Here is a 24,561-nt window from a genome sequence, read left to right on the forward strand (position 1 = left end):
AGGCTTCTGCAGAGCCTAGTTATGCTACTGATGAGTCCAGTGATTTCAATAAGTGGATTTTATTTCATACATATGTATTAATTATAAGTGGATTTTATTTCATACATTTATTCATTAATAATAAGTGGATTTTATTTCATACATTTATTCATTAATTATTTAACAACTATTTTCTAATTATGGAAACAATAATTGTTTATCTGGTAAAATATATAAAAATATTTAGCTAACAAAAATATGAAAAAATATTTAGTTGACAATTATGTGATCATTTTTCAAAATGAAATTTTTTATAAAATATTTTTTGCATGTGGGAATAGGTATGCAAGTACACATATATAAAACTAGAGTTTGTCATATACATATTGTAATAAAATATATGCCATATTCCGTTCTATGCCAGAGTGGCAAAGAGTGGAATATTGGGCAATTATTTCTGTAATAGCTATTAGCATATAACATTAATATAGTAACATAATTTTCAATGTATATTAGATATTACATCCAGATTCAAACAGTTGATTAGCAATAGAAATGCTGTGATAAAGATAGCTTGTTAACACAAATAGTTTTTTTTTTACACAATTGATGAACATTTATAATAATACTTATTACTATACAAAGGTCTCAGATGCATCTGAGATCTTTATATAGTAACGAGTTTTGTTTAGTGTAAACAAAGCATTCAATTTCTATCAGATAGTTCATATATATATATATATATATATATATTTGAATATTAATATCAAACATTCTAAGTACTGGCATTACTGATTTTATTGTAAAGAGTTAAAAGAGATTCTGTTCATAAGTAAAGACTGGATTTATAAGCATTTAAAATTACAATATGTGTGCATACACATGCACTGAAACATGCATTATGCATGTTAAAAGCATCACTAATATATACTAAAATTTGTTTGCTGAAATGTACATGTGCTTTACTCTGTCTCTGAACAAATGTTAATAATGACTATTACAACACACTTTTTAGTTGGGCTAAACATGTAACAATAGATAACATATGAGAACTGAAAATTATGACATCACAGAATATGTATTAATATTTCATGTAGGAAGTGCACAATCATATTAATAACAAATAAAATTATGTATTCAATGTATTCAATATATATATATATATATTGAGGGTAATGGAAGGCTGCACGTGGAGTCAAAGAGGTAAAATAGTCCATCACCCATCCGTTTTGATCATTACGAAAACTGCGTATATCTGGATGTGGTAAGCAGGTTCTCATAAGGTCCACAACTACTAACTAAACCATAACAACATATAATTATAAACAATTGGTACTAATACATTTTAGAGCTACAGGTGCTCTAGGCTGTGAACAACCAACAAAGACTAACGTGTCTCTCCAGCCAACAGAATCACTTTTTTGTGTATGAGGCTAGAGAGAAAAAAATCTCTTGGAGAGTGGCGCCATCTCTCGCGTCCATGATAAGTTAACTGGTCGCCGCAGTACCCACCTCCTAGCGATCGCGGTTGGTGAATCTCACTGGAAGTTTGATTTTGCGGCCACATTGTGAGGTCTTTGCCTCGCTTGCAAGCTCTGCTTGGGGAGTATGTCCAGCCACCATGTTGCTGGGTGGGTCTATCACAGGCTGTGTAGGGCTGATTGAGTCGTTCTCCCTGAGCATAAAGGCAGGTTTCAGTTTGTCAATAGAGATGACCACCTCTTTACTATTTTTCAGGATCTTGAAGAATTTGTCTCCCCTCTCCACCACGGGGAATGGTTCCTCGTAGGGAGGGCACAATGGGGCACGTACAGCATCGTAACGTAGAAAAACATGGCTACAGTCTCTAAACTACATGGGAACAAAAAGCCTGGGCTTTCTGTGCGATGCTACCAGCGTCGGTGTTAAGTTTTTGAAGAAAACCTTTAACGTCTTTATGAAATCGGCAGTGTTTATGTCTGCTGGGGTAGGATCGAAAAATTCACCTGGTAAACGTATCGTCTGTCTGTAGACCAACTCGCTGGACACTTACATTAATTCTAATCCAAGTAATTCAAAGGATTTTGAAAATTTTAAAAATGAGATATTTGCATTGCAATACAAAATACAGTAGAACCTCTATTATCCGGACTAATTGGGGATGAAGGTAGTCCAGATAAGAAATATCCGGATAATCGAAAAAAAAAATAATTGACAGTGCATATAGTATGAATAATTTTTTTGTCTAGATTTACATATAGCTTCAATATTAAATTATTTTTTATTAAGAAATTCAATTAGCGATTTTTGTTTAAAGCTAGCTGTTTTTTTTTTGAAGCTGCTAAATCGCGAATACTTTTAAGACATATAAGTTGTCCTGAGTTACACTCGTCTTAGCTCTCAAACCACTTCATGGCGACATCTAAGCACTGAAAAGCTTCAGAATATGTAGGACCAATATCTCTTACTTTGCAAATCTTTTCGTCTTCTCGATCTTGTTCATCTGAGGCAGATATTTCTTTAATTATTTCCTCATCATTCAAAATTTGAAATCCAGGATCGTTCGAATCGCAATTTAACGACTCGGTTACATCTTCGTCACATTCAACACATATTGAAATTTGTGCTATTGCTTCCACAATGTCTTCTATACCACTTTCTACTGTTACTGGAATTTACTAATGGTCTTTTCAAAATTTTGTTTCATGCATTCCATCACGTACGTACATAAATAGTGTCGCAATTCGCCAAGTGCAAATCAGCAAATTCGTAGAATTTTTGTTTATTTTGAACAATCCGGATAATCGAAAATCCGGATAATAGAGGTCCGGATAATCGAGGTTCTACTGTATATTCATTTGTAGGACTTTTAAAGAATGTAACTTACATTGTGACAATTACATTCTTGTTACATTGTTGTTGTAACAAGAATGTAACTTAACATTTGAATTTTGCACACTCATCTGTAACCAGACATTGGAATGATATTTCTCATAAGAACTGTAAAGCACAAAAAATATTCATTGCACAAATTGCAGAAATGTACCACAGCACTGATTTTTGAAAAAAAAAAACAGCTCTTGCTATCATACAAATATGCTATACAGTTTGCAAAACACTTATTTAGTTCTGAAAATGGTCGGATATGCACTAAAAATCATAAAGATTGTCTGATAATCAAAAAATCAAATGAAGGTTGTCTAATAATGCATATAAAACATGCATTATCAGACAACCTTAATTTAATGTGTTTGGACCCAAGTCATGTTTATATTAAGGGTGCAACATCATAGCATTTAATAAAAAATCATGCACATACATACAAATCTGACCTTTTTATATAAGAAATACTGGATTATATATTAGATGTATTATTATTAATATTTGTATTGTATGGAAATATGAGTTGTAGTTAATTCTGTAATTTTTATGTATACTCTGTATTAGTTTCAGATTTTTACAGAAAATACGTACATTGTGAAGTTTTCGATAAAAACACAATAACAGATTATTTTATTTGTTAAAATCTAACATATATATTTACATTTTTATTTTTTATTCCTGCGATAGAAGTGATGAAATTAAATTCCATATCAGTACACTAACTTGTGACTGTCAAGAAAGAAAACTTATATTATATGAAAATCTTTCAGAACATTTTAAAATGGCAGATTATCTGGGAAAAGCTGTTTTTTATTTATATGAAACAGCAACTATTGCATTGAGGATGAATAATGTATCTAAAGTAAGTAAATAGTTATTTGATGATTGAATCTGATTTTTTAATTTTTTTCATTCTTTATCATTGATTAAACTACAAAAATACATGATCATTTTTTTTTATTTAATTCTATATGTAATATAAATTCATTAATATAAAATGAAATATATTTTTTGTTAAACAATATTTGACTGAAATTCTTTGTCCTGAGCAAAAAAACAAGTTAAAACAGATTTACTTGAGTACATTTGGTTGATTTAATTTTCAAAAGTTTAACTAGAGTAATTGAATTCAAAGATTTGAAAATTAATTGAATTTTATATTGAGATAAACAAAAGGGAGGAAAAATTGGCATTTGCTTTTCTCTGTAATGCAAAAATTGGCATTTGCTTTTCTCTGTAATACAAAGGGGGTGCCTTTTTTTTAATCCCCAAGGGTTCTTTAAGGTTTCATTTTATTTTCGAATTAGTTACTCATTTTTATCATAGAAAACATTTTTACTGATGACAAAATTAAAATAAAATAAGCAATTATTTATTGTGACATTGTCACAATGCCAGGCTTCAATTTTTAATTATATTTTAAATTTTATTTAAAATATATGCTCTCCATCTCAAGTTAGTAGTATCTTGTCTTGAACATCATACTTTTCCTGTTAGCAATAGCAATGTCAATCCACAGAATTACTTTACCAATGGGTTGTGCTTCCTTGCTCCTGAAGGTCAAGTTTATATTTTTACTTTACAATTTGATGCAAAGAAACATTGATATTTGAAAAATTCACAAATCATATTTTTGTACAGATTATTAGACAAAACTTGTGAAAATTTTGTCTAATAATCTGTGAGTGATTAGTAATTAATCACTCACTGATACCTACTGTGAGAGTAGGGGCGAGGGTTAGCCCTCTAATCATCAAATCATTAAGACCTGCTCACAGTGTCACTGGATGGCATGTAGGAGGGTCTTGAAGGCGAGTGAGGAGGGAGTCACGGGTAAGTTCGATCTGGGTCCATACAAATTGAATTAGGAGACACCAGCATTTATAAAAACACAGAATTTAATATATAGGTAAAGAAATACAAAGAAAAATAAGCAAAAACTAAATGAACTAACTACACCTCAAATATGAGAGAGTTTACATATAAGTTAAAAGCAATAATACCTCTGGTTATTCGTTCATTGGATATGAAGACGATCGTTGGACATATGCGGAAATTTCTTTCTTTTGGCAGACCAGTTTCTTCTTAATGTTGACTGCCGTCAATTATGTGGCAATGTTGGGTTTCTATGAACTTGCCCTTTTTATCTCTGATTCCCTCCAATTGGGTTTCTGGATTTATAACACTTGACAGGATATTCTTTTGTCAAACAGGACATTTATCCTGACTCAAATTACAGATGTTTGTGGGAGATGTATGATAAAGTTGTTGGAGAGATGTGATAACATCTCATTAAAAGGATGTTTCACTTCCCTTTTCCTAAAAAAAAGGGTGACAAATGTGTCAGTTTTAACATTGAAATATTACATTGTTTTATTAATTTTACAAACTTATTTTTAACATATTAAATAAAATAGTTCTTTAGTAAATTCTCACACCTACTTTTGAACCAGTTTTTACCCATTATCTGTTTGAGGCTAATTCACTATGCTTATCCTGCTATAGTCTTTTTATCAATTTTAATTTAGTATATTTAAACTTAACATTGATACTGCAAAGAAGGTTGGCCAAAAAAAAACAAAATACCTGAGAAAATACAAAGATATTGGGAGCGTAAAAATTCAATTACTCTCCAAAATAATATTTTATTTAAAGATGCCAGGATTATCATTCCAGAAAAGCTCCAAGGAGAAATATGAATAGGTTATATGAAGGCCATCTTGGAATAACAAAGTGTCAAGTCCGAGCTTGACAGTTTGTTATTCCAAGAGCTTATCGGCCAGGCTTATCGGCAAACATTGAGAAATTGATTTTGAACTGCCCAACATGCATCCAATACCAAAAGTATCATAAAGAGCCTCTTATCCCAAGCAAATTTCCTGAGAAACCTGGGCAAATTGTAGAGTAGATCTTTTAAAACTAAAAAGCCATTGGTATCTCATAACAGCTGACTACTTTTCCAGATATTTTGAAGTTGCCAGATTGGAGAAATTGTCATCATTGTCAGTAATTAACCACATGAAATCAATTTTTGCAAGACATGGAATTCCAGAAGTTGTACAAAGTGACAATGGCACCTAATTTTCCCAGGTTGTTGACTCGGAATACCGTAAATTTGCAGAAAAGTATAAATTTTCAAGTATAACATCTAGTCCAAGATACCTCCAAAGCAATGGATTCATTGAATCAATAGTCAAAAATTTTAAAAGTCATTACTTGAAATCTGAGTTGCAGGATCATTATTTGATGCTGCTAGTGATGAGATCAACACCATTAGAAAATGGCTATAGTCCGGCAGAACTTCTAATGAGCCAAAGATTGAGAACAGCTCTGCCATCAAGCAATCAACAATTGATACCTCATTTGATTGAGTTTGCTTCAGTAAGAAAGAAGGAAAAAGGGAAGGCAGATAAACAGAAAACCTATTTTGATCAACGCCACAGTGTAAAAACTCTTCCACGTTTGATGATAGGACAACCAGTCTGGATGTCAGATATGCAAACATACGGAAAGATGAAGGAAGCTCGCCATACTCCACGATCTTACATTATCGAAACTCAGAGTGGCACATTCCACAGGAACAGAATACATTTACACCCATCGTCTATTCCCCAGACAGTCTCCCAAGAAGACGAACCGCAGATCGTCGACGATGAGAAATCGACTGGATCATCCAACCAGAATACTCCCAAGAAAGAAACTCCCAGGATGGAAAATGGGACAGGATCTGGGAATAAGGAAACTTATGAACCAACACCAGAAATCATTGAAAACTCTTCACCGGGTGAAGCGGACTTCCCAGAACTCGTAGTGGCAGACCGGTATGAATCCCAAGACGGTATCTGGATTACCGGCAGTAAAAGAAAAGGGGGAGATGTAATATATATTGATGATTTAAATAAACATTAAATGTAATTGTGTAGGTGCCAAGGTAGCAACATGGGTTGAAAGGGTTGAAAGAGGGTGTGGCAAAAATGGACAGCGATGTTGTAACTCAAGGTAACCAGCTGGATTAGAAGCATTTAGTTGTATTAATAAAGGGTTATTCGTATTATATTATCTGGTCAGTTGAGTCGTTTATAATACAGTTAGTATCTGAACTTTCTATTAAATTTGTAAGTTTACTTGAATTATAAACATTTTCTTATAAACTTTTGGGTTTTTAAAATTAAAGATAAAACATTTATAAGAACATTTTTCTTATAAATGTTTTATCTTTAATATAAACAAAATTTCCTTAATATTTAAATAATATTTCAGGCTGCTCATTGTCTTTCTGAAGCAAATAATTTACTGAAAAAGATGAATAAGAATGAAAATATAATTATATCAAATAAGAAAGATGATTATATTCTAAAGACTCCCTTTATTTTTATTGTTGCTAAAAGAATTTCTGCTGAGGTAAACTAATTATATTATTTTAAACTTGTAACTTTTTAAATTTTCTGAAGGAAAGATTAATAATTTTTCTTCTCCTTTCAGATTAATTATCTTCAAAAAGAATTTAAAGTTGCATTGAGTGATATAAAAACAGTAGCAAACATATTGGGTAGATCTTATCCAAAATTTTACAGAAATGTAACAGAGAAACTTGCTAAAAAAGTTCTTATATTGTAAGACTTTTAAAAGAATATTTTTTATTATTTAGCATTAAAGTTATATAAATAACATAATGCAGTAAGGCCTCACTTATATGGTTATCTTCAGGATTTACAATTTCTAGCCACATAGGTAAGATGGTCACATTGGTGGGTTAGGACAAACTTGATATATAAAACAGTAATTTACACCGGTAACAGGTTCGTTTTTTGAAGTTAAAACAGTAATTATAGTTCAGTATTGAATCCTGCAAAAAGTTTGAACTCGACAATGGCAATAAAAAAATATTATTATCAACTATGATTGTGTGAAATTAACAAACAGGCAAATCCTATTCAGATAGGATTTGACTTCAACAAAAAGAAAAAGGAGACAATGATGAAAATAGCTTCCGAACAGCCTCCAGAGAAGGAGGAGGGAGAATTTAACTGAACGCTGACAAACTCAAATGAATCAGATGAAATCGATGAATCGATGATCAACGCAAATACAAAAACCAGTACAATGCCTAAATCTTTAAGTGAACAAATCATAAACAGCATTTTCCTAAGCATGGAAGAATTGTCATGTACGTAAACTGCAAGGTGATAACCCACATCAAATTGCCCCTTGACCTGGTCAGGTGACCCCATACCTTTGACCTTTGTTATGCCTACAATCTCAGTTGTGCACTAGCTGTGGCTATGTTTGGATCTGCACAATGTTACACTTCATATAGTAATAAAGTCTTAGTTATATATAGCCAACAAGATGGTCATTTTATTCTACAAATATAACAGTTTTTTCAAAAAATTTTACAAAACTGATCCTTAGCAGATATGTAAAATCTGTTAAATCCATTGTTTTAATCCTTTAATTTTTTTCTTTAATTAAATGACACATTACAATTCTTCCTATTATATATTCATAAGAATTTCCATGTATCATTTGATAGTGTGTATTTTATTCTTTATAAAATATGCAATATTAAATACCTTATTTCCTCAATTAAACTCTGGAGGTTTATTTTTAAAATATACATATCCCCAGGATTTGTGACCTTGAAATAGAATACAAGTGGATTAAAATTGAAAGAAATAGCTAGCTTATACATTTTCCAAATTATCGAAACTATTTTGTTGACTGTATTTACAGCTTATAGCTACAATTGAAATAATTAATGTTTTTATATTTAACCCAATTCAGTATCTTCCAATTCAGTTATTATATTGTCATTCATGTCTGATTTGAGGCTTTCATAGGAATCAAGCTTCTGGACCAAATTCACCATCTCCTTTGGAAAAAGACGATGAGTTCAACCTAATTATTCTTTGGCTCTTGATTTATGAACTTTATCACAACTTTCTCATCCTCAATATTTGATGATATTCATAATTTAATTTCAAAAAGGGTTTCTGTGTATCCTGGAATAGACAGTGCTGTCTAACTCTAGGCAATTTGAGGAGAAAGAATCTTTAAACGCTTTACCTGCCATGCTAAACTACATTACCCTAAACAGTGCAGTACCTCAACATGTTACTTAAGGTTTTCAACTTGGGATTTATTTTTATAAGCATCTTTATTCCCCAGGGTTTAACTGAGGAAATAAAGTATATGTTTAAACTCTGTACATTTATTTAACAGAAATCAATATTTACTTAATGCATTGTTCACTTTAAATTATGAACAGATCAAAAGAGTCTGAAGTTTTAGAAGAATGTCGGTGTCTTGCAATAGCAGTAAAGATATATTTTGAAAAGAAACAATATTCTCTTGCTTATGATATTGCCAAATATCAAAATTTATTGATGAATAAAATAGAAAAAAATTATGTTGAAGTAGGTTTATAGAATTATATTTATTATTTACTATTTAGTAATTCAGCCAATTTAAGATTTAATTGTCTTTATTATACAGATGATCTAAACAGATTATCTGGAAGATTGGATTAAGCAAATTTCTGTAAAGTGAAATATTTTTTTTTTTTTTGTATTTATATTTGCTATTTTGTCTATTGATTTTTTTTATGTTGTCATTTGTATTTTAATAGATTGATGTGGTCAAAGTATGGATACATGCCACATGTTGCTCTCAAATACTGACAATATGGTTTCTGCAAAACATCTAATCATTCTAAGATTTTAAGAAAAAGCATAAATAAAATAAGTAATTGTTGCAAAAAATTATAAAAATATTATGTTAGAATGGTTGGATCACACTGAGAGAGAAAATGTGTAGCCATTCACCATAGACCATGTCAAGTCTCACACATACTGATGTGTTTCAGGTCTAACATTAGGAGGGTAGTCAGAAGGGAAACTTATAGCTCCATCTCACTTCCCATAGATGAAAAAAGATCTGACATATTTATACACTCAATGGAAGGTTAATTAATTATCAGATGTTTACATTTGAGTAATGGGCATAATATATGAAACTCGTAAATGATGTAATACAAAAATTATATGATGATACAAATATTACTGTAGTTATATCTGTGAAATTGACTGAGAAGATAAAAAAAGACTAAAAAAACTTGAAGAGAAAAAGTTAATGAAACTAAGTTTCTCATGGGAACAAAAATAATCAACCTCAAATGATTCATTCATATCTGAATGAATCAAAAGAATCATGCCAAAACTCAACATGATCTATATATCAGTTAGACAAATATACTGTTGACACAAAGTCTCTGTACTTAGTTATTCTAGACTTAATAGTCTAAATCTTTGTTATTGACAATGATTCTATGTATTTCTTATTTCTATTTTTCCTTACAAGACCCACAGCAAAAGAAGTGTGTGTAAATATTAGGTTGAGTCTAAATTTAGATTTCAATCCATCTTAATAAAAACTTTTTCATATGATCAGTGCTCTTGGAAGTTTTGTCAAGGTATCCAAGAGAGAATACTAGCTTAATATTGAGCACTTAAATATGTTAATGCAGAAAGAAAAAAGAAAAAGAAAATTTAAGGAAAATCAATAAAACTTTAGTTAGCACCACGACTTTGATAAGTTACAAAAGTATATCCTGAAACAGCTTTATGTAAAGTTGCACAGGTCCTTATAGTAAAAGATTCAGTATCTTATATAGAAGCAAATTAACAATAATAGCAATAAACAAAGGCATTTTGGACAATATGATGGAATAATTAAATAAAAAGATTTTTGTTAAATATTATGAATTGCCTTTATTATTGAAAATTTTTAGACAGAAAAAACTATGCTTAGTAAAATTAATGTTAATTTTCTTTTTATACAGACTTGTTTTATTTATATCTATTCTAATTTTATTTTAATAAAATTTATTTTGCTAGAATAATAATAATTCCTCTTTTTCAGTTTATAGATTCTCTTATATTATTGCTTAAAGCTCATTATTTTAAGAATTGGAAAGCAGTTGAAATGCACATTAAAATGGCAGAATCTGCAATTGAATAGTAAGTTTACTTGGCAAGATTTATGTTATAATTTCATGTCTACTGGATCAAACTTTTTTTTTCAGTTGCAATAATTATATCAAGACAACTTCAAATATATCTATTGAAGATATGAAATTTACTGGGGATATGTTTTACAATGTTATGTATTTAGAGTTAATAGATGGAAATATAGATCAATGCATTCGTCTAGGTATTATTTTCAAAAATTTCAATTTCTCAAAAACTTCTAAGGGAATGCTTTTGTATTATACTGTATTATATATTTTTACATATGGCAGTACAGGTATTCCTCATATAACACAGTAGATACATTCTGAAAAAGTGCCCTGTTATGCAAATCTGTACTATACAAAACAAACGACTAATGCAAAACATAGAGTTAGGTTCCAGAAGTTAAATGTATACTATTTTTTATTACTAAAAGAAATATGATTATTAAAGCAATCAATACTTTATTTCCAATCAATAATTAAGTAACAAGCACAATTAAAAGTACTGTTACTATGAATTTTAGTTAAACAAGGGTGTTTTCTTTTTACGGTATCGTCGTAATCTCGGGTTTTTTGTTGATCTTGATAAGAAATATCCGCATACCTTCATTTTTTCATAATTTTTTATGGATGAAAAAATAAAATTATGTTATTAATTGATAATTTGTTTAATCTAGTATCAAGTGATTTTTTTTTACAGACTTTGTGCTCAAATACCGAATTGTTTTAGTTTGGAACAGTTTGAGTACCGAGATACCATTGTATTTCGTTCGTCATTTTTACAAATGATTACTTACCTGCGGTTTATAAAAAATTTAATAACACTTACCTAAAAATGTTTAAATAAACTTTACTAAATACAAAGATTAACTATAGAATCAAAGTATGGTGACAGTGTTAAGGGCTAAAGTTTGAAAGCAATGACAATGATACCTGGTCAGTGGCATAGCGTTGTGGCCGTCGGCCATGTTATTCGCATATTTTATATGTTTTTAATATGTAATATAAGTTAGTGTTAGCAATTCCTTTGTTTCTTTTGTATTATCTATCCTCCTTTACTTTCCCCACCACTCCTTTTTACCCTTTGGGTGGGATTATCATTTCTAAGAAAGAGACAACGTATAGAGCAATAGAAGGGACGGCGCCGTGGATCTCGAGGAGTGGAAAGTGAATCACTTTTCGACTGGACTGTGGAGAGTGAAGGTGTGAAAAGGAAGCTCTCGACCGAGGCGGATAAGTGAGCATCAGAAGAAAAGGAAAGGATACGACGGGGGAGTGAGAGATTCACCGAGAACACGGGAAGCCTATAAAATAATCAAACAGGACTCAAGAGTGGTATCCCACCAAGTATTTCAATCTTCGACTATTTTTATCTACATGTATATATTGTTCCTCCCTTTAGTTATAAGTAGGATAAGTTTAGTTTTAAGATCTGCACGCGTATAATTTGTCGGGTTCCGTTTTGAGCGCGCTTTTTAGACTGTAAAAAAAAAGCCTTTTTTTGTAAAGTTGGGATCCATAAAGAACCTGCTCCTGTTCTTTCTGGCGAGAATAAAATCGTACCTTTGTTAAAAGTAACGTGTTTCGATTATTATTTTGTGTCGGTCTGTTTGCGGAAACCGTTACACCTCGTCACGAATCATCACAGCGTAGTGGGGGCGGCAGGGGCGGCCCGCCCCAAGCGGCACTTTTAGGGGGCGGCATTTTTTCACAATAAATAATAATAATATTTTGTAAAAATTTGAACCATTTCATTTGATATTTTTGTTACACCTACGATTTGGATCAATTGAAATGAGCATGGAATTTTTCATTACTTATTCTGTGACAAAACTGGGGAATCCCCTTTCTTTAAATGCATGTATAATAATGACATCTTGCTTATTGTAATGACTGACAACACCGTCTGTACTGACTTGTATGGATTCCCCGTATTTTATTTAAGGGGCCGAAATTTTAAGGGGCGGCGAAATTTTCCTCTGCCCCAGGCGGCTGACACCCACACTACGCCACTGTACTTGGTTGATAGAAAAGTCAGGACAAGGAAGAAAAAACTTACTGTCAGTTTTCATTAAAGTAAATCTGACAAAAGGCACAAAACAAATTGAAAATTTCAATATTCTAAAATCCCTGGGCAAATTTGAGAAAATATGCATGCTTACTTGAATAAAAAAAAATATATCAAATAGCAGAGTACAGAGGATTTTCCAAAACTGTGTTAGAGTGAAACCATGTTGTATGAAGAATACCTGTACGTAACTACTAACATAATTAAATTATGTAGTTAACTACTAATTACAATTACTATCCAAATTTAGTACTTAAACTACTACTTAACTACATGTTTAATTTCAACTACTGTACTTTTCTTTTTGATTCACTATAATGTTGCCTTAGAGTAATCTATTATATTAAGCGGAGAGAACATGTCTCAATTTTTATATAAATTGATTCAACTTTTGTCAAAATCATCAAGTTTGGTTCAGTTTTTTTTATTTGTATCAAATCAATTGTACTATTTGAAATTTTTATATTTTCAGTTGATAAAAATTAAATTCAAACAAAAACAACCAATTGGGCCAATGGTGCTGTTGTGAGCATGCGGACGAACAATACAAGACGAAGTTGTACACAATAAAATATTTTATTAACAGTTCTATATACACTCGATTCTTTAGGATCCCAACTAGGCAATTCCAATATGCATGAAATTGCTACAATGTGTCTTTGTGAGAACAAAGGAGGGTAACACATGTTCGCAACAATGATTTTTTGTTTAGGTATTTTCCCAAAATATTATAACTAACTTAAACTATCTTGAACTGACTTACAAACTAAACAAAAAGAGGACGAAAGGACGAGAGAAGGGATAAGAAGAATAAAAGAAGAAGATTTGGTGGGGTACCTGGGTTTTCTGTGGATCTTCACTCTTCTAAAACGGGGAATTGCGCTCAATTTGCTTTTCACTGTCCTCTCTATATCTCTGACCTGATAATTCCAAAGTATTACCAGAAATCTCTTGATTTTATTATCAGTCTATTTCGTTTGTCCTCTTGCAGACTACTTAAGGTCTCTTCGTCCCACTAATCAACGATCTCAACCTTCTTCTTTCACAGTCTGCTTTCACCAAACACTAGCACAAGAATGTCTATTTTTCATTTACTGATGCCCTCGGGGCTTTTCTTTCTTTTGTTTCCCCTTTAGTTCTTGGAATGAGGTTGCCCTACCCATAGAGAAAGAATGAATGAGAGAGTTCTAGAGACAATAAAAATGGAAAACAAAGGATTGAGATTAATATTAAACTTATATCTAACCCCTATGTACACAAGCTTGGCATACTGCCACAGTGCATTATTCTATGGGCAAAAATGGGGTTTTGGGCCCCTTGTTGATGGGGCCTCAAACCAATTTTTTATAAACTCATGACTGTAGTAAGAGTATCAAAACTTAAATTTGGGCCATAGCTGGGGACTCTAGATTACTGACATGGCACAGTGCAAAAGTTGCATTAAAAAACAAAAAAAGATACTAGGGGATTCCTCCCAAAAATTTGCCCAAAAAATGTTTGAAGTCAACACTTTACATGGGGCCTTCTAATTCAAATTTGCTTGGGCCCACGAAGCCATAATGCACCACTGAAATAGGCTTTGCCGCATTTATGAGGCATGTTCAAAAAGTAAGGATACAATAGCTAGTATTCATTCAAAACATTTTTATTTCACCAAATGCTACTACCCTTTATTTACTAGTACATGCATTATTTTTCTACATAATTGCCTCCAAAGTCCAAACACTTGTTAAGTCTGGGTACTAGTTTCTATATCCCAGAGTTGTAGAGTTCTACTGCTTGCTGCTGGAACTACATTTCAACATCATTTTTGTGGAAGTATTGTCCGGCAAGATGTTTCTTCAGAAAAAGAAACAAGTGGAAGTCGCTGGAACAAAGTCTGGGTTGTATGTATGGTGGATGGTCAAAAACATTTCACTTGAATCATTCGAGAAGCATTTTGGTGACAATTGCTGTGTGAGCCCAAGCATGGACTAGATGATCATGGATTCATCTGGTATATAAAATATACATATAATTAATACGTATACTCTGTATATGTGTATAACTTATTTACATCTATTATAATTTGAATATCAAAATATCTAATATAAAAATATTGTGAATTAATGCAATAGTAGTAATTAATATCTAAATTTTTTTCAGGACTAGAAGGAATTAGATTATTTTCAAATACTCTAAACATAAAAGTACTTCTTGTGATTATGCCAATTTTTATTCAAGCTCTCTTTTATGCTAGACTGTAAGTTTTTTAAATATACTTAGTATTATATATTTATTTAATAAAGTATATTGCTGATATTAATAATAATTAAAGATCACTTAAAAGATTGTAGTATATGAAATGTGTGCCTGCCTATAAAATTCACACAGAAAAACTTTGCCTTGTTCCTGAATGAAATGAAATAAAAGGCATTTTATTTTGTTTTATAATAGATTCATTCTTTAATGAGCATCTTCTTTATACTCTAGACTTTGCAATTTGAATATGCTTTTGTCTATTAATAAATTATTTTGTTTATTTTTTCTGTAGAATAAGATTATTCTACACTGTTCAAAATGGTTAAGAGACATTGAAATATCAGCTTACTGTAGTGGTAGAATCAATAGTTTCGATCTATGAAAAATTACTAAAAAAATTCTTAAATTTTGATATTACATAAGCATTTTCTATAAACATAGAACAATCTTTGTAAAGCACATTGGTCAAAATTTTTGATATTTCAGATGTATTTTAAGAAATTGTCTTCAAAAATACAGTCAAACTTTGATATACTGTCCTCTTAAATAGCATTATTCTCAAAGTGTCAATGCATAGTTGCATATAATTCTTTCTCATAAATATTAAGAAGAGAGAAACCCCTGTGAATTATTGAATGTAAGATTTTGCATTGAAAATGATATTCTTATTACTAAATCACATGATTTTCAAATGTAAATTTCAAATTTCTCAAACCATTTTAAAAATACTGAAAATCTCTCTTCATTATTATATAGGCTATGTTATGGACAAAGTGATTAATACGGGCATTATGAATAATGACCAACAAAATCGAGCATTGTAATAAATTTCAATAATCTATTAAATTGACCTGCCATTATGAATATTGCTATCACCTAGTCGGGCAAAGTGATAATAATACGTTGAGGAGTGATCATCCAACATACGCTAGCCGATCAGAACTTACGTCTTAGTTGTGCATGCGTGTTGCATTTAGTATTGAATTTTAAATTTGTGTGACCAGTAGTTAAATAAATATATATATACAGATTCTTTTTGGATTCCCGCTGTTCTTTTCCTCGTTTACAATTGTCCTCAGTGATGGTTTCGCCGTTACAGGCAATCCAAGTAGTTGGTCTTATCCCAACTCCAAACCGACAATCCGACAATGATTCGTATCTAATAGTCTCTCACGCGATTCTTAATCTAACTTAATCTAATAGAAGGTAGATAGAAGAAGGAGAAGTAAGAAGAGTAATAGGATAGGGGGTACCCAATTTTATCGGCGAGTAGTCCCAGTATTGCTTTGCCTCGACTTCCGAGTCTTGAACGTTATGTTTTCTTGCAAATCGGCTGTCTGAGGGTTCTTCTCCCGATATATCAATACACTTCCTTTTTGATCCGTTTTCTACGGTCTCCTTTCTTACAGTCTCGTCGGATTCTACTCACAAGCTTTGCCGCCACACGTCCGTCACCTCTTGTGTCTGGCCCAAGAATGTCCACTCGAATCTCTTTTTTTCCTCCAGGCTCGTCACCGTCTATTGTCTCTGCCCTACCTCCTGGTGGGCTAGGGGTAAGTCCGAGTTCTTGGAAGTTTGAGACAAAGGGACAAAGAAAATTGGAAGGAAGGATAAATTTATAGAAATAGAATATAAATTAAACCTAAAACTATGCAGAAATAAAAGGCGTACAGCCACACAACAACCAATTAAACGAGTTAATAGCAGAAAAAGGTGAAAATAATCAAATTTTTACAAAATCGGCATATTTGTCGATGATACAAAAAGTGAGAGAATCAAAAATGAAAGCTACTTTTAAGTTACTGTAAGAATATCAGTTAATAGTACTTTGAAATAATTCACAAAAAATAAATAATTTTAAATAAAATAAGTGGAGTTTTTTTAAATCAAATTTAAAATTCGGTACCAAGTTGTTGCACATATCATTAAACGCGATACACACACACAACTTCAGAGTGCCAATTGGACAGCATATGTCAGATAATCACTCCTTAACTTATCATTATTACTTTGCCCGACTAGGTGATAGCAGTATTTGTAATGACCGGTCAATTTGATAAATGAATCAATATTTATCAGACTGAGCACCCTTTTTAGTCATTATGAATAATGCCCGATTAATCACTTTGTCCATAACATATATACAGAGTTTTCCAAAAAGAATGCCACCATTTTAAATTATTTTAATTATTATTCGAGAACTTTGTAATGTACAGTAGTACATTAAATATTGGAAAACTGTCCACTATAATTTTCAATGTGTGCAGACCTAATGGCATATATTCAACCAATACTCAAATTCTTCATACACTCACTACAGCATATTTATTGTCACACCTCTCACAGAAGTTACAGTTCTACAGCTCCTACAGAGCACTCACATTGCACAATGGTAACTTATTCCTACTTTGTAAACCTCAGAACACAAAATATCTTCTCTGTTGCAGAATTATCATTTTTGTTTATGCTACTTTCTAGAGGTTGTAGACGACAAGACATTTGAATGCAGATGGGAGATGAAACTCGGAGAGTTACTCTATTGATTGCTGTACCGTACATTGCAAACTTTTCAGATAATAATTAATGTACAGAGACAAGATACCATTAAATTTAAAATAATTAACAAAATTATAGTAAGTTAAAATGGTAGCATTCTGTTTTTGGAAAATCCTGTAAAATTTTTATCATTTGAATACTTAGTTTAGTGCCAATTTTGAAAGCAATAAAACTGTGGCACTAAATTGAAGTTTGATTATAAATTTCTTTTATAGTAATAATAATTGTAATATTAATAATATAATTCCAGCTATTCGAAATGTGTAGTGATGCTTAATATGTATTACGGTTATATTTTTTCTATGGATTTAAGCTCTGCAATTGCTCTCTATTATGGAAATACTTTACAACTACTTAATCATAACGGTGAGTCCAATTATAATTTCAAAACAATTTCCACAGCATTGTTATAACTGTATTAGAAAAATAATAAATTTAATTTTTTGTTTCAGTTATAACAGCTACAAGTGAACAATTAAAAATGTTACAAGAATTATCAGAGGCACCTTATAACTTAAGACCGCCAAGTCCTGATGATATTGAATTTTATCTCTCGGCCAATATGACATTATGGTAAATATTAATCGAAAAATACTTAAAATGGAAAATATTTCACTATTTTAATTGCCAAAATTATTAGGTGCATTAAGAATTATTTTAGTGAAGAAACAGAGAAATGGTTAAGCATAACTATGGCATTTAAAGAGAAAAAGTTAACGAGTTATTGGGCGTATTTAGCAGAGAGCTGCATAATAAATATAAACATTGATAAATTTTTTACTGAAAATATAATAAAACCAAATGAACTAAAAAAGAAAAGGAGAAAAATATATAAGGTTAGTAGCACAAAAATTTTTTTCTGAAATACAGTGGAGTCCTGTACAATGTGGGGGATTCGTTACTCATTATAGGAAATTGAGTTATCGAAACCTGCATTATCACACAATTTATGAAAGTTTAAACCTTGGCCTATAAGTTGAAAAAAAAAACGTATACCTCTGATTGACAAAATTTGAGGGTTGTTGCTTGCTTTATTTGCACGTTGTCAGTGGTGATATTCGGCGGGTTCGCACAGGTTCGCCCGAACCCGTTGTTAAAATTTTCCGAACGGGTTCGGGCAAACCCGTTGTTAAAATTTTCAGTTTCCCGAACCTTGTTAAACACACGGAACATTTCTCAGTGGGTTTGTTTTTTTTTAAAAATATATTAAAATATGCGTATTATACTCTGTAATACTACTAAACTAGGGCCTTATACCCCGTCTGCACCGAGCATTTCAATCTAGATTGTGAGCAAGGTCAGGGAGTATGTCTTGGTGCGATCTCTCTCGAGCGTTTCAATCGAGGTTTAATCGCAATCGATTCAAGAGTGTTCTTGAAAGTAGATCCAGTCATAAGAGAGATCCCAGAATGCCATGCGTGCGAGACAATACAAGATGGCTGTGGAACACGTGTCGGGCTATGGACAGCGAAAGAAAAAGTATAATGTATCTCGAGAGATGATGACATGTGCCTATTTCTAGAAGCGCCATATTGCGGTAAAGAATTTCTCTGCCTTGAAAAAAAAAAAAGGTCGACAGCTCTAAAATACTATTATTACCTGGCCTTCTCCCATGGCTCGTTACGTTCTAAATACGCCACTGATTGTTAGATATATGGTTGCAAGAAAAGGTATTGTATTTTCTAGCCAAAACTTCCATTTCGTTTGTCGGTGATTGTCAGGGAAAAATTTTCTGCTAGCGAACCCCTTGTTAAATATTTTGAATATCACCACTGCACGTTGTACAGGACTCTACTGTAATATTTAATAATGCTGTGAGAGTATAGAATGTGAAAACGAGTCGACACATAGAACTAGTGATTTTTTTGAAGGGATAAATTTAGAACAAGTGTGCTTGACAAAGCAAACGCTTAGCAGGGGAAATCCACTGATCTCAGCAGGGACTAGACAAAGACAAATATCCAAAATAACAAGATAACCCTTTAATTTTCCTGATAATATACAGTACTTCTAGGAAAATTAATCACAGGAACGTACAGAGCCCAACAATCCAATATACCGAATATCGTTAACATCAAATCTCCCGACAATATACTGCTCAAAATTCCCATAACGTGAGGACATAAACATACCGACAAATGAGTTCGAAGTGCATCTCTTCCTTTTCTTTGCACTGGGCAGAAAACAGTTCGAAATTCAAAATCTCCACACTGACTCGGTTTCACAGTCTTTACTTTTCTACTTTCCAACTATTTTTCCCCACACTTTCACACAACACCACTACTTTGCTTCTTCTCCGTCATCTCTCCACTTCTGTTCTCCCCGAGACACACCCTCCAATAAAACTCCCACCCTCGGTTACATACCCAGAATTACACAACTCCTCTCCACCGAGTCGGACCTACCACGTGGCGAAAGGGGACAGGAAAAGACGTAAGGCACAATACAACCTAGATGCTATATTTACTTCAATCTAATGAACATCTTGATTTTAAAAACCTCAAAACTCTTCTGTTTGTTGATGAATGTACTGTATGCATACGTTATACTCAAAGATCAAAAATGCTCAACGAGAAGAAAAAATATTACACGAATACACTTCCATAATCTATCAAGTATATTCTGAAACATTATTCAATTTTGCATCAAAAAATGTGAAATAGCGTGTTGTGTCTGTTGTGTTTAAGAATCAAAAAGTAAATAAATAATAATTTGAACATTTTGGAAGTGAAAATATAGAAAAATATATTTTGAAATGTTTATTTTTTTTTTTTTTACAGGAAATAATCATCTTAGGAAAAAAGGTATCCAAATCGTACATGGTGCTTCTGAATGAAATGAATTATCTTAAAAATTATTTAGATTACACTTGGCAGCATAAAATGATATCTATTTGAAGATGTTACAATAAAAATTTTTAAATAAAATGCTCATTTTCTTTCAGTTTCATTTGACTTAATACTTTAAAAAATTTATTTTTGAACTTGTTTTAATAATTATAAGAAATTTCAATTTTCATACTTTCAGAGATTAGATTTCTCTGTTCAGTACATAAATCATTTTTATTTCAAAATTTCTTTTCTAAGTCAATGTACTGTTTTAATGTGTTCAATTTAAAATCTTTCTTTGAAACATTAAAAACATGTGTATGTATATTTATGTACAGTACACCATGTTCTCCAAAAGAAACACACCCTGCACAGAAGCTTACAGACAAAGCATCAGAGGCAAGTGTATAGTGTATTGGTAATATAATTTATTTACCAGTTTATTTAAATAAAACTAAAAATAACAATAAAAGACCAGGAATGTGTTGTGTTCTTGCTATCATCTGCATATCAAGTATTAAAAAGAACAAGTTCAATCTTCACAATATACTGGTTAGTTACAGAACTATGCAGCTGGGCCTACTTTAGCTGAAAGTGATTTGACTACACATATTTTTCTGTAATTAATTTCAGTTTGGCAGTATTGCACTTCTGAAATGATACATCATATAACCAATACACTATACACTTGACCCTGATGTCTTGCTTACAGGTTTCTCTGCAAAATCTATGGTGCATTTCTTTCGGAAAACAGTGTAGACATACATATTTATCTATTACAGTAAAACCTTGATTTAATAGGCAAAATTTCCAGTTGTATGTCATACGTAACAATTAATACCTTGTTAACTTTAAAATGCTTTTTATGTGAAATTAAATTAATTAATGGGTTATTTTTTCAAATCCAAGAATCACTGCTCTTAATTAAATACAAGTGCATTTTCCAAACAATTGTTTGTTTATTTATTTTGATATAGATCATATACTCGTTTACTCACCATAATTTTAAGACAAATAATCACAAGCAATAATACAAAAGAATCCCAGAATCTAATCTGAGCGAGTAAATTTGAATTCGTTTCTTGGGCCGTCTGCCCCGGATACGTCGGGTCTTGTCTGTTGCCAATTACTACCTCATACTGTGGGCCCGGCCTTGTTTTATACGAGTGGAGAATTAAACAGAAGTGACTTTCTATAATTAACCTATCGTGGTCAAGTGCTTCAAACAGAAACAGAAGGAGAATAATTAAAAATTCTTCTGCCAAAGACAGTCTGTTTCTGTCAAATCTGGAGACAGTTTAATTTGCATTTAATTGGTGTATTGATGTTTTATTATTGTAAAATGTACTTTACTGTAACATATGATTTTGGTTCAAATTGTTCCTTCAATTATTTAAGTTTAATTAAATGAAAATAAATGTTATTCTTGATACAGAGAAACTCATTTCTAATAGAATTGAAAACATTTATTGCAATGCTAAGGATAATTTGTAAAGTGGAGGCAGTAAATCTACGGAACGAAGTCTACAAACCAAATAAAATGGATTTTGCCAGTCGAATTTATCTCAATTATTTTGTAAAATTGCAACCAGATTAATTATCTGATTAACTGCTATAATATCCCTAAACAAAAGACAAGAAAACCATAAAATCTCCCGAAAAGACAACTTTGAATAAGTATATGGAAATACTGTCCTACTGAATGGATTATATGCATGCACCCTTCTTGGCGGGCGGTCGAAGTATAACCGTTGTACAGATCATGTTATTAGACTAATACGAATCTTTCATCTAAAATCGTGTGTTCATTGGACAGAGAGGACCCTAGAAGATTGTCTCTCATCTGAATAGCAAAGATAGTAGTGGCGAGAAGACAATATATTGAAAATATTCTAGAATAAAACCCTAAACTTAAATACGAGTTTGTACTCGCTAAATTCAAAATGAAAATCTTTTGGAAACATTCAATTTTATAAATAATGCATAATTCTTCGTCACTTTTCTAATCGAAAATATAGAATCTGTAACAATTACTGTAATACATTTAGGTTAAAGTGTACCTAGGTAACCCCAATGGCAGCGCTTCGGTTAGGTTAACTACATTTTTAGTATATGTTTCCTTTTTTTCTTTTGTTCAAGAACTACCGTGAATCAATAACTAGCGAGGTTAAACACTGGGCGGCTCCCCCTCCGGGAGAGTCTGTCGGGAGCACAAACAGTCGGAAGTGCCGCCATTGGGGTTACCTAGGTACACTTTAACCTACATTTATAATTGCGATATATTTTAAATTTATTATTCACACGTCAAAAGTCATAGGAATTTCACTAATAATAATTTTGTAACAGAAAGGTATCAATAGTTTTGACGATAACAATACACAATAACAGATGGTAGCAGATGTAATTTTTTCAAGTTAAAAATATAAATTACAATAATTGTATTAGCTAGAGTACCTATATTATCAGAGTAGCGACATGCGAGTCATCACCGCCATGTTCTGTCGAATGTCATCACGTAGTCTATGGGGTTACATTAAGAAATGATGATTTTTTTAGTTTAATAAAGCATTTTATTCAAGAATATGATGGATGGATAAATCTTGCAGGCTCGATAAGTTTTAAATCTCTAGCATTAGTATTTTTATATAAAAGAATTAATTTTGTTTACTTATTAGAAAAATTTCTAGGTCAAAATTCCAAACGTTATTTTAAAGCAAACGTAAGAAATCAGTCAGTAGTTAATGAAATAGATATTCAGCTTGTCAAAACTACTACTGTATTTACTAATTTGACAGGATTTAATATTGGAATGTACAACGTACGCATGCTTATGCAACATGCAAAGTATTACACCAGTAGGATCCGAAGAAAGTCCTCTGGGTATTGGCCTGACGTCTCTTCTCCTCTCCCGGGAAAGCTTTTGTGTTTTATCAAGGCTTTTTGTATTGTTTTCATTTAACGTCTCGTCTTTATATTGTAAAAACTATCCATTTTTTTGTCCCCTTTAAATAAAATAAAGTTATAGTAGTTTGTTCTTACACATTCTGGAGTAAAGATGTGTTTCTTTTCTTAATGTGTTATTTCACTATGTAAAACTTTCAATCTATTATATTAAAATACTATAATAATCAACCAAATAAAAATTATCATATTTGTATTTATATTGCATTATTGAGCGATAAAAAGTAATTTAATAAAATTTTTTACAAGTTTAAAGTTTTTTATATATGCATAATAATTACATAAGTTCATAGTGATAAAGTGTGGTGATTTCCTATAACCGCGAATGAATCAAAAACAGGGCGAGGCAAAGGCAACAAGAACATTTATTAACTCGCATACATCCGACTTGGATCTTACACGAAAAGGACGCCTCCTATCGTGAACAATTGACAAACGGAAGTGTACATTGACCAGACAATAAACAAAAACTTAGCTTGTATATACGTAACTCGATCCCGAGTGGTTCTTTGACGGTCGGACACACAAAATAAGCGGATAGCGACTGACTAAAGCGCGGTTTACAATGACTAATATGATTAACCTTAACATAAAGCATATCAAAATCAAAAGGATATGCAGATAAAATATAAAAATTTATTAAATTGAACAGTATATTTTTATTTGTAACAGTTTCATATTTTATTACATCAGTAATAAAAAATATAAAGGTCAAAGGCTAACACCCACCTTTTTAATTGCTAGATTTGAAATTTAAAACAAAACAATATACTGTATAAAAAAAAAGTACAATGCAAATGGCAGACTCTTGTGTTGAGTTTGCAGTGGCATTTGATGAACTGAAGTGCAGAGTGAATGTAGAAAAGATATGGCTAATTTTGTAGCTTACTCATAGATTTATTTACTTGCATGTGGATTTGTTAAATTTTTCCAAATAACATTTTTTTTATATCAATGTTTTGATTTTTCACCCCATTATAATATTGGTAGAAAATATCTTCCTCGTCTAAAAACATATCAAAAGTTGTATTATTACAAAAAAAACATGACATTAA

The 24,561-nt window shown here is 31.6% G+C and overlaps 1 protein-coding gene and 1 long non-coding RNA gene across 3 annotated transcripts in view; one reads left to right on the forward strand and one right to left on the reverse strand.

Annotated features, from left to right (window-relative positions):
* The window catches only part of LOC136983757 (adenylate cyclase type 10-like), an 85,434-nt gene extending 64,784 nt beyond the window's left edge, over positions 1-20,650 (forward strand). Inside the window, exons 24-34 of the mRNA XM_067280600.1 lie at positions 3,529-3,703; positions 7,102-7,242; positions 7,324-7,454; positions 9,110-9,257; positions 10,762-10,859; positions 10,925-11,052; positions 15,066-15,162; positions 17,968-18,083; positions 18,170-18,290; positions 18,358-18,553; positions 20,498-20,650. Coding sequence (XP_067136701.1) covers positions 3,529-3,703; positions 7,102-7,242; positions 7,324-7,454; positions 9,110-9,257; positions 10,762-10,859; positions 10,925-11,052; positions 15,066-15,162; positions 17,968-18,083; positions 18,170-18,290; positions 18,358-18,553; positions 20,498-20,614 — 1,468 coding nt within the window. The 3' untranslated portion in view covers positions 20,615-20,650. The remainder of the gene's footprint in view (positions 1-3,528; positions 3,704-7,101; positions 7,243-7,323; positions 7,455-9,109; positions 9,258-10,761; positions 10,860-10,924; positions 11,053-15,065; positions 15,163-17,967; positions 18,084-18,169; positions 18,291-18,357; positions 18,554-20,497) is intronic.
* LOC136983776 (uncharacterized) lies at positions 14,550-24,310 on the reverse strand. 2 transcript variants are annotated; one of them, XR_010882089.1, is made up of 2 exons: positions 24,236-24,310; positions 14,550-14,913 (listed from the first exon to the last, which is right to left on the reverse strand). It is a non-coding gene; the product is annotated as an uncharacterized lncRNA (long non-coding RNA). The 2 variants fall into 2 exon arrangements; XR_010882088.1 differs by lacking the exon at positions 24,236-24,310 and adding an exon at positions 16,415-16,540.
* Positions 24,311-24,561: the final 251 nt, after the last annotated feature.

This window comes from Centruroides vittatus, unplaced genomic scaffold, assembly GCF_030686945.1.
Source record: "Centruroides vittatus isolate TY-2023 unplaced genomic scaffold, ASM3068694v2 contig_885, whole genome shotgun sequence".
Taxonomy (NCBI): Eukaryota; Metazoa; Arthropoda; class Arachnida; order Scorpiones; family Buthidae; genus Centruroides; species Centruroides vittatus.